The sequence below is a fragment of the Sinocyclocheilus grahami genome, unplaced genomic scaffold (assembly GCF_001515645.1).
Source record: "Sinocyclocheilus grahami isolate Dianchi unplaced genomic scaffold, SAMN03320097.WGS_v1.1 scaffold810.1, whole genome shotgun sequence".
Lineage (NCBI taxonomy): Eukaryota > Metazoa > Chordata > Actinopteri > Cypriniformes > Cyprinidae > Sinocyclocheilus > Sinocyclocheilus grahami.
The window spans coordinates 149,807-161,322 of NW_015505989.1; the positions used below are offsets into that span (position 1 = coordinate 149,807).

Below are 11,516 nucleotides of genomic sequence, written 5' to 3' on the forward strand. Positions count from 1 at the left end.
GTTTTCTCCAAACTCTTTATGATCAAGGATGATTTTTTTTTTACTCATGTAAGTTTACGATGCCACTCACCAAAAACAGGCATTTTGACATAATTGTGTGTTTTTGTCCGTTAAAGAGAACTCACTGCACGCTGTCTGAAGTGCGTTCACGTGTCGGATGCCAGAACCGAATTAACTTCTCTTGTGATAGTTCACAATCTACTGTAACACTAGCCAAGGGATGCCAGGAAAAAAAAAAAATGGATGCTGAAAATGTATTAAGCTGAAAAAAATTAATCGTACAGTTACCACGTTCTTTATGCTGAATGAAGAAAGCCACAATCATCCTACATTCAAATACATGAATAAACCCAGGCAATATGGGTTTCATTTGGACAATAAAAAAAATCATAACCGCGACCATTTACAAGCAAACTCATGGGCTTTGAGCGACCTGCTGTCCACGATGACTCTTGAACACGGACTGACAGGCGGGTGAGGATGGATTGAGTTTCCATTAGACAAGTCTGCGGTTACATTTACTGATGCAATAACATCACACCAGTCTCTGTTCATTCTGAGCCAGCCTCAGCATCTTTACACTTTTTCTTCTTTTTCTTCTTCTTTGCGCTCTCCGTAACCTGTGTGTGAAGGAATGAGTTTAGAATTAGTGCGGTCAATTGATAAAAATAATAATAAAATCACATTTTTTCTGTTTTGTTTCATATTAATATTTATATTGTCAATTTCACACTGAATCTCCAAATTAACGTAGAAACAACAAAGTTAGGTTTTAAATGTTTAACGGCAAATTTTTTTTTTTTACCAAGTAGCCTATAATTAAGGACGGCCAGTATAATACCAATACTGCTACTTAAGTCTATTAAATACTTTCCCCCCCTCAATTTTAGCCATTAATTCAACATTACAGTATAACTGAAAGACATTTTTAACATGCTTTGAAATGTATTAAAAGAACTTAAACTTTACTAAACTAAATTATATATGCATAAATCTATCATTTTGAATATAGATTAATCTATTCATGCTACAAAATGCTTTTTCTTTTGTTCTCTGATTTCCATCAATGACAGACTGCAGCAGGTTTCACTTTAAATGCAGCGCTGTCTCTTTAAAACCTGACGCGCATCTGGTTTTCTCCAAACTCTTTATGATCAAGGATGATTTTTTTTTTACTCATGTAAGTTTACGATGCCACTCACCAAAAACAGGCATTTTGACATAATTGTGTGTTTTTGTCCGTTAAAGAGAACTCACTGCACGCTGTCTGAAGTGCGTTCACGTGTCGGATGCCAGAACCGAATTAACTTCTCTTGTGATAGTTCACAATCTACTGTAACACTAGCCAAGGGATGCCAGGAAAAAAAAAAAATGGATGCTGAAAATGTATTAAGCTGAAAAAAATTAATCGTACAGTTACCACGTTCTTTATGCTGAATGAAGAAAGCCACAATCATCAAAAGTGCTCCAAAACCTGCTCACCTCAGTTTCTTCCTCTGCTGGAGCCTCGGCTGCTGCCTCTTCTGCTAGTTTCAATTTCTTTTCTTTCTTCTTTTTCTTCTTCTCCTTCTTGTTGTTTTCTTCTACCGTCTTTGAGTCGTGAGCAGCTGCTGCGTCACTCTCGCTGCCGCTCTCATCTCGTTTCCTCTAGAAAAACAGAGAAATCTTGTTAATCCAACACCGACATTAAAAAGTCAATTTATCCACGTGCTTCAGAAATCATACCTTTGGTGCCGTCTGACCAGCCACTTCACCACTCTTTTTCACCTTGGGTGTGCTAGAGAGGAAAGAGTCAATTAATTTCTGTTCCAAACCCATGCAGCTGAGGAGTCTGAAGGAAGTGTGAAAGGGTTTGTCCACAGAGCTCAGAGGCGGTCAGGCCCGCTGCAGACAGCACTGTCCTGGGCTCAGGGTTTCACTTTAGCAGACAGACTCCCTCTAGGGTCACAGCAGACCAAAAAGGGATAACAGTCTGCAAAGAAGATCTGCACCACTGATGCTTTGCGACATCTTGTGGGCACTTTAAGAATTGCATGCCATACAAAGTCGAGCATTACAGATGAAAGTGTTCACAGGTACTTTATGGTAATTGCTTGACATGTAAGTTAAACGATACTAAGAAACAGAGGCAAACTCAGTCATCAGAATAGCCAAGTCAGTTTATAATAAGCGACTTTGGGCATGTTTTGGGCTTATAGATTATAGAAGTCATGGGTTGCTTTTTTTAGGGCTTATTTCTAGGGTTGTCGATTTAATGCATTAATCTGGAGCTATTAATTATGGGGGGAAAATGTTCAAATTAATGCATCCACCCCAAACCAGTCCTATATGTCATCTTACATTGATGCAGTTGCTGATGAGCATGATGCAGGACGACCGACTGAGTGTAGCTGCATTTGAATGCAATTACAGTGGCATGCGAAAGTTTGGGAACCCCTCGCAGAATCTGTGAAAATGTGAATCATTTTAACAAAATAAGAGAGATCATACAAAATGCATGTTATTTTTTTATTTAGTACTGCCCCGAGTAAGATTTTACATAAAAGATGTTTACATTTAGTCCACAAGACAAAAAAAACAGCTGAAATTATAAAAATGACCCCATTCAAAAGTTTGGGAACCCTTGGTTCTGTGGTTACCTTGATGATCTACCACTGTTTTTTGTTTTGTGATGGTTGTTCATGAGTCCCTTGTTTGTTCTGAACAGTTAAACGAAGCGCTGTTCCTCAGAAAAATCCTCTGTGTCCTGCAGATTCTTCAGTTTTCCAGCATCTTTTGCATATTTGAACCCTTTCCAGCAGTGATTGTATGATTTTGATGATGCATCGTGTTTCCTTCTGGAGCATCAGTGAATGTTTTAACCTTTTTTAATAGTTGTGTTTGAGTCCCTCAATTGTCCTCGGTGTAAAAAGATGGATCTCAAAATCATAGTCACTGCTGGAAAGGGTTCAAATACACAAAAATGCTGGAAAACTGAAGAATCCGCAGGACATTTTTCTGAGGAACAGTGCTCAGTTTAACTGTTCAGAAGAAACAAGGGACTCATGAACAACCATCACAAAACAAAAAAAACAGTGGTAGATCATCCAGGTAACCACACACAGTATTAAGAACCAAGGGTTCCCAAACTTTTGAAGGGGGTTATTTTTTATAATTTCAGCTATTTTTTTGTCTTGTGGACTAAATGTAAACATCTTATGTAAAATATCTCACTCAGGACAGTACTAAAAAAAAATAACATGCATTTTGTATGATCTCTCTTATTGTTAAAATGATTCACATTTTCACAGATTCTGCAAGGGTTCCCAGACTTTCACATGCCACTGTATATGCCTTTAAATTCAAGATGTGACGGCAAAAATGCTCCTATATGGGTTGTCAATTATATCATATGATATATTTTAGCAGTACCACATGAGCAAGAGTACTGTTGTTCCCCAAATATCTGCATGACTGCAAGTGATTTTATACAATTCAAAAACTTTTAATGTTTCATTTTAGACAATATTGTCAATTTTTGTTCAATTTAGCTCCACACAGTGGTGTTATATTCCCGAATAAACCCATGTTTTTGTACAAATCGTGATTCAATGACTAATTCATAAAGACACTTGCTTCATTTTTGAATGAATCGGCCATTTCAGCATTTGACTTGCCACTATCTACTGGCACTTTTAGTTTCATGTTTAGAGCAATTGTAATTGCAGTGTAAAAACACTTATGCCGCCTCCGAACAGTGTGTAAATACACCTAAATGCCACTTCAGATGCAGCTTCTGAAAACAATGTTATTGCCACAATGTAGCCTTAAAAGTTTGTTAAATCAAAATATATCTAAAGCTACTTTTTTCTAAAAAGCTTTTCTAAAGCTCAGGAAGAAACTTCTTAAATTGCATTGAAACAATGACATGTTCTCTATTTGAAAACGCACAATATATTTGGCGTTTTGTTATTATAGCTGCTGTTGTGTTTAATAATAATAAATCGTGATGTTTTTGTGATCTCCACAAGCAACATTAAATATCGGCTCAGAAGTAACTGTACCTGTAGTCTACGTAGCCCTCTTTCCAGTCTGCCGGGGTGCTGCCGTTGGGTTTGCCATGTTTGTCTAGAAGTCCTTTTTGGATCATCATTTTCTTCTGACTAGCCTGAAACGCATGCCTTTTTAAAGCACATGTAAACACTGATTTCACCAATAAACAGTATTGTTTCTCTGAACGTTTCTCACCTTCGGTCCAAGGCCCCATTTGCGTGGATACGTGTCTCGCTCCATAATGACCCTCTTGATTTTGGCGACGACACCGTGGTCACATGTGGATATGACAGCTGTCGTCATCAGGGCAACCGCTGCGGAAAAACAATCTGCACAAAGACAAGTGGCAGCGTTAACCCTGAACAGATGCCAGTATTTCACACAGCCATCAGTCTTGGGTGATAGATAGACGGTCATCTTTGCAGTAGCGCTAATGCAATCTATTTCACATCATGTGGCTCAGAACGGTGCACGCCGGGGCTGGGAGAGTTATTTTAACATTCACCTGTACAAATGGCTTCTCCTTTAGTGGTTATGACGACTATGTCTTGATTCATTTCAATACCATCTTCATACCGCAGGACGCCTGGTAACATGATCTTAGCGCCGTAACATATAGCGTTCACCTGTTACCCAAAAAAGCATCATTAGACCGGCCGACTTCAAAATTCGTCTGGAATGTTACATTACAAAATGAACAAGTTTTCATACAGCGCTGTCCTTCATGACGATCCTTTTGTGGGAGATGAGGAGTTTTTCCAGAGGGTAGATCACTCTCCTCAGGTAAGTCTCGTCTTTGTTGTGATCAAACTGCCACTGGGCGTCCAACACGTCATGCATGGTCACCAGGTTATCCTTGGACAAACAAACACTGGTATCAGCCAACAAAAACGCTTTTTATGTGGCCTTTTATGCAAGTAAATATTGTATTGATTCACGCAACTAGCCGCGACGGTACCCATTGACTTCCATAGTTTTTTTCCATACTATGTAGAGGTCAATGGCTACTGTCAACTGTTTGGTTACCAACATTCTTCAAAATATCATCTTTTGTTTTCAACAGATGAAATTCGTACGGGTTTGGAACAACTATCCCTTTAAACTAAAAATAGCAGTCAACGCATGTTTTATTTGAGCCTATTAATCAACCGTAGCTCGAGCCAGGGTTGGTATATCCATGTTATTTCCCTTCACCACACATTCATAGCACGCCTCCCATCCATTAATCACAAAAAAGTTGTTACTTCTGATAGCAAAGATTCAACTCTCAAGTTCGGTCCATTTTAATTATGACATTTTTATTCGCAGTCTAGAGTTTAATGTAGGCTGAAGTTTGATGAAGGTGGTCAAAGCATAACCACTTCATATTTCTATTCTCACTCAGCCAGTTTCTGTACCAAAGATTAATTACCAGAACCGGGGGAGAAAGCCCAGTACTGAACTCAACACTTCTGCAGACGTACCTTTTCACCCATCACACCGGAGCGGACACGGCGCAGCTCCTGCATCTGACCGCCAACTCCCAGCAGCAGCCCCAGATGAACACACAGAGTCCGGATGTACGTGCCCGCTTCACAGCTCACCCAGAAAATACCTGCACACCGATCAGAGAACATACAATTACTCACAATCTTGCATTTTGCAGACAAAGTCATCATGGTGCATGAAAGCCATCAGTCATGGGTGATAGATAGCTGGTCATCTTTGCACAGAGTGCTAATGCAATCTACATCACATCATGTGGCTTCAAAATAAGAGTCGACATGAAACCGCATTCACAAGAGGGCTGGGCAATACAGCCTAAAATAATCACAATATTCTCCATATATGCCATCAATATTTATCATGAAATTCACTTAACAGTGTTGGGTAAAGATACTTTTAAAAGTAATGCATTACAATATAGCATTAAAAAAAAGTAACTTGTGTTACTTAGTTACTTCTTATGGAAAGTAATGCATTGTTACTTTTGCGTTACTTGTCGTCACCAGAGCTGGGCTTGCTTATTAGTTTTTTAATAAAAACAAAAACAAGAGCCTCAGGCCTCTGCATCTCACTCCCAATTTCTCTCAATTCAGGAAATAAACGGGAAAGGTAACTGGCGTTACTTATTTGAAAAAGTCTGATATTTCATTGTAAACTTAAAAGGTAATGCGTTACTTTACTAGTTACTTGAGAAAAAAAAATATAAAAATGATTACATAACACGTTACTTGTAATGCGTTACCCCCAACACTGATTATTAACGGGGAAGGAAATGCTTTCCACATGTTTGTAAGACCCACAATTAAACTCCAGAGCTCCCTTTTAATTTAGGGCCCCATAAAACCATCTTATTATTTTATAGACTGTGTTTGATTTAACAAATTTATCATTTCAAAAATGTCTGATGAAACGAATGAGTAAAAACACAACACTTTAAAATGTAAATGCAACAATATTACAACAAAACACTACATTTTTATTTTTAGTTGCACAACAGAACCGTATAAATTAAAATGGACGAAAATCTTGTATTTATTTTCTTGCATACATTTATACCATATATATTTCTGTGATAATCTAAAGCAAACTTTTGACTGTTTGAGTTTCAGTGTGTTTGATGGTAGCTTTTCTCAAATGAAACTGTGTAAAGCTGCAGAAGTGACTCTCGGAGCAGCTCTGGAGATGACGTTTACATGTTCATGTCTCACATATTGAGATGCGGACACTTAGTTTGTGTATGAGACAAAACCGCATCATTCATTCACAGAGACACGCAGAGCATGCACTGACTGCTGCAGCTGCATTTATATTACTGTGGGATCAGCTGTTAAATAAGTCCATAGAGTAAAAACTTTTTCTCACCCAGTCGTATTTTTGTAAAACAAATTATAGAAATATGGTGCAGATTTCATGTCGACTTCAATAAAACCTTAAGTTTCTACCTAATCGTCTCTCTGGATCATATTCAATAAGCTTGCTTTCGTAGACTGTGCGCACTCGCAGTTGGCGCTTCACAGCGGCGATGAGCGGAGGCCTCTGGAACAGGGCTCCTGTCAAACACTCCAGAGCCTGCAGAGAAAAACACACAACTCTCAAAATCTCCCTCTCAGACTGCCTGTAACCATTTACGGTCACACGGCCCATGTGTACGTGATCAGAAATGTCAGCTCTTCTTTGGTGAAACCAGGGCCTCCAAACCTGCATGCGCCTCCAGACCAGCGGCTCCAGCAGGACACTGCAGCAGAGAGCCGGAGGCCAGAGAGAGAGGAGGCCCGGAGACACTCAGAGAATGGATAAAACACGATCAGCATCTCACATACAACAGTGAACCGCCACACTAACAACTTACGATAGCCATCTACATTATTTGCTGCATGAAGAAAAGTTATTCAATACATCAGAATCTCAATGTCAAGGAAAAAGACCTTTCAATCACATACAATTAAATATTGAGTTAAATACAAATTAGACTCAATTGACAGCAACTGCAGCCTATTGTTGATTACCACAAACAAGAACTTGTAACTGGATTATTGTGTGTCACTCTAAAGGCCTGTTAGACATTGGGTGTGAATCTTTTTGACTCCACGACAGCTGATGCAGCTGTTAAAACAGTCACAACATCTGCATGGCATCAATGCGACAATTTCTTAGAGAGTGAAACATGTTTTAACTTGGCCAACAACAAAAAAAAAAAATGTTGGTCGCACATTAGTTTGGGGACCAATTCTTACCATGACTCTTGCCTCAAACTCCTAATTTGCTGCTTATTAATATTTAGTAAGATAGTTGTTAGTTTAGGCATGGGGCGAATTAAAAGGATCTAAAATATGCTCATACAGAAGACATTAATATGTGCTTAATAATGTGCGCCAATTTATTAGTAATATGCATGTTAATAAACAACTAGTTAATGGTGAGAATTAGTCCCTAAACTAAAGTGTCACCAAGTCTTCATATTTGAAATACAGCAATCATCTTCTTGGCCACATAAAAATCAGCACCTGCACCAAACTTCATATTTTTGCCCAGTTTGGGCCTCTCAATTCCTCACGTATGAGCTCCATATTCTCACTAAATCATACTATATGAGCTATAAAAGCCTCACGTATCAAATGCTACTCAACAAAAACTGCATAGGCAAACATTTTAGATTTTGTCTAAAGGTTCAATAAACCAGTGACAAGCCGAAATGAATTGTGGCAACCAACATAATGGCACAAGCGCTGTTGACTGAGCTTAGAATATCCCTGTCTCAATTCACATCAGCCTGCTATAACATGCTTTTTACTGAATCAAAGGCTTTCAAAAAGCTAACACATAGGGATTTTTTAAGAATTTCGGCAATTAATAAATCTAATGTTTGTGTGTCCATGCACCTTTCTTTAGAATGAAAAAAAATATGAAAAGGTTTCTAACATCAGAGTATATATAGTCATACCAACCAACGCGACTGCTTGTTTAAAGCCTACTTACCCTTGCTAGCTGGTGTTCGTTCTCTAGCGCATTGTGCAGCCGTACTATGCCCACATACTCTTTGCCTAAAAGCAATGGCACAAGAGTAGTAAGGAGAGGCCACTAGTTTTACTGCGAGTGTGTGTGAACATATCAAACTCTTGATCTGGGAGCGTTACGGCGGACCCACCTGCGCTCTGCTGAGATTTGACCAGTCGCGTGGCTCGCTCCACACACACGATCAGGCAGCCCGTGACTTTGGGGTCAAGAGTGCCGCTGTGGCCGGTTTTCTCGACACGAAGAATTCTCTTGATCCAAGCGACAACTTCATGGGAAGAGGGGTTTGCAGGTTTGTCCAGATTAATGAAACCAGTCCTGGGGGGACAGATTAAAAACACTCGTAGGAACTCATGGTACAACTCAAAACGCTTGCATTTTTGGAGAAGCCATCAGTCATGGGTGATAGATAGCAGGTCATCTTTGCACAGAGTGCTAATGCAATCTACATCACATCATGTGGCTTTGCGTCATACCAAATACTTATTAGGGATGTAACGATGCGATATGTTTCACAAAACTGATTTTACAATACCATTTTCTCAATTTTTTTAAAACAAATATTTAAGACAAATTACAAATGAAAAGGTGTCATTTCATTATTTCTCACTATAAAATGCTGCACATTTCTTTGTGAAATTTAAATGTCAAATAACAAAACTAAATAGAAATTAAAACAAATCCCAAATCAACAATAGAAATCTCTTCACATAAACAAGCTAAGGCTTTGCCTGTGCTCTTTCCATTTAAAATCAGAGGCAACCACTGCATTTTACTCACGATCCAAACAAAGATGCTGCATACGTGCAACATGAGCAGTTCTTGAGTCTGACTTTAGCTTTAAGAAACTATTCTACATAAAACATCTGAATGAAACCAAAACAGCAGAGGGACTGTATGACGCAGATTCACTCTCTGACAGCAGGTGGCGCTCATGGAACAGCAGATACAGCATTTCCTTGGTTATCGCTGTAAACAAAGCAGCGCAGCGCTTATAAACACTGCTTTAATATGCATTATACAGAGCCAAGATGAAAAGAAAATACCATCTAAAGTTTCAGAGGACAGTCGGTTCCCCTCAGAGACATTCATATAAACCGTCACATATCTTCATTCATGTGCATCGTTACATCCCTATAGCTTATTAATCCAGGATTTCCTACCTGACATATTCATGTATGTTCCTCTTGAGCGGATTCGAGCCATGAGGCAGAGGAGTGTAATGAGCCGTCCTGATGTTGAGCTTATCGAAATTCTGTAGATAAGCAGGCTTATAGGTCACAACAAGAACACAAAGCAGAAGCGACTATATCAAAACCCAAGTGACACGCGTGATCAGACACGTCTATTCATCTTTGTCAGAACCGGTCTGACCCCTCGCACCAGCACATCAGATCCCACGCCAGTGACCCAAAAGAACATTGGACCAGCGGAGCAGAACCAGACAGCTGTGACCCTGCGACCCAGAACGGACCGCACGGCCGCTGAGGGACAGAACCAGCAGCGCTCAGCGAATGGATAAACACGTTCATCACGCCACGTGTGCGCTTGACCAAAAGGATCTATGGGTAAACAGACACCGACCTTCAGCAGTAACGGCCACTGAGACGTGTCCAATCTTGCGACCTTAGATTCAGGTTTGATGAGGAAGTCTCCACTTTCTTGAATGTCCTGATGGCAACAATTCAAAAACTGATCAGAAAACTCATTTTAAAATTGACCAACATCTAGGCTGAAATCAGGTAGTGCTGTCACAATATCAAAATTTGGTACTACCAATAAATTTTTTTTTTTTTTAAATCAGTAAAAGTAATCAATTCTTGACACTACAACAAAAAGCTTTTTAATAATGTATTTTAAGACAATTCTTCAGAACATGCATCTAAGATTGGTTAATTCAGTGGTCAAATACAGGGTTTCTGCAGGATTTATGAGGACTAAAATCTTTTTAAGACCAAGTAAGGAAAATTTAAGGAATAAATTGAATGGAAGAGCATGTCAATATGTTCTCTTACAGTAACTGAGCACATAACGACTAGGGTTGTGACGGTGAGGAAATTTTCCCAACGGTTAATCTACGCATGACAACACCGATGATACCGATATCACATGGGGAAAGGGGCGTTTCCTCTTTTCCTCGCTTTTAAATAGCTTGTAAAAGCTGTGTGCGGCATTTTACTTTCACTTTCAAATTAGCGGCAATTCGGCATAAAGCAATTGTTCGTTTGAATTTCCCCACTTTTCCTCGCTTTCCTTCGCTTTTAAATAGCTTAAAAGCGTCATGTGCATTTCGAACTAGCGGCAGTTCGGCTTCAATTGCTCGAATGCAACATCAAAATACGTCAAACTCACTTTAGCATGCATATATATATATATATATATATATAAATAAAACATAGAACTTTCATTAACAAAACAAATACACTATTCTATAGGGCAGGCTATGCCTAATATAAAATAAAAAATAACTTGCATAAAGTTTAAATAGGTATACAAAACTGAAAATAGGCTAAGTAAACATGTATAATATATAACCAAATAAATAAGAAACGTAGAACATTTATTAGCAAAACGAATAAGAAAGCTTGGAGGCACGGCATACACTTGATGTAAAAAATTTAAATAAATGAGACAGTTTAAATAAAGTAAAAATCAGCAAACAATGTAGAACCAATTAAATAAGAAACGAATGTTAAAAAAAACTTCCATAATCAGCTTAGATAAACGGCAAAAGTCAACAGGCTTTTCAAAATCCAAAATACTGCCAAACAGGAGCTTTTGCATCTCGTTTCGACACTAAATCATCCGCGATCGTCTTGTGTCTCGCCTCACTCTTCTTGTCAGTCAGCTCGACTCCCTCTCCTCACTGGAGAAATTAAATCTGATCTGTGATGCGACTGTCGTTCGGCCCGCTGCATTGAGCAGCCACGTTCAGTTTTTAATTGTAGTGTCTGTTCTTTTACTGAACTAAATTATTTTTATTACTA

The 11,516-nt window shown here is 38.8% G+C and overlaps 1 protein-coding gene across 1 annotated transcript; it reads right to left on the reverse strand.

The window, feature by feature from the left end:
- Positions 1-332: 332 nt before the first annotated feature.
- On the reverse strand, positions 333-10,559 carry LOC107562155 (H/ACA ribonucleoprotein complex subunit 4-like). The gene is made up of 14 exons (XM_016246740.1): positions 10,545-10,559; positions 10,114-10,200; positions 9,693-9,784; positions 8,663-8,847; positions 8,494-8,558; positions 6,960-7,086; positions 5,496-5,626; positions 4,744-4,887; positions 4,538-4,658; positions 4,228-4,346; positions 4,044-4,147; positions 1,726-1,777; positions 1,483-1,647; positions 333-620 (listed from the first exon to the last, which is right to left on the reverse strand). Exons 1-14 carry the CDS (start codon positions 10,557-10,559, stop codon positions 552-554), a joined length of 1,476 nt encoding a protein of 491 aa, XP_016102226.1. The 3' UTR covers positions 333-551.
- Positions 10,560-11,516: the final 957 nt, after the last annotated feature.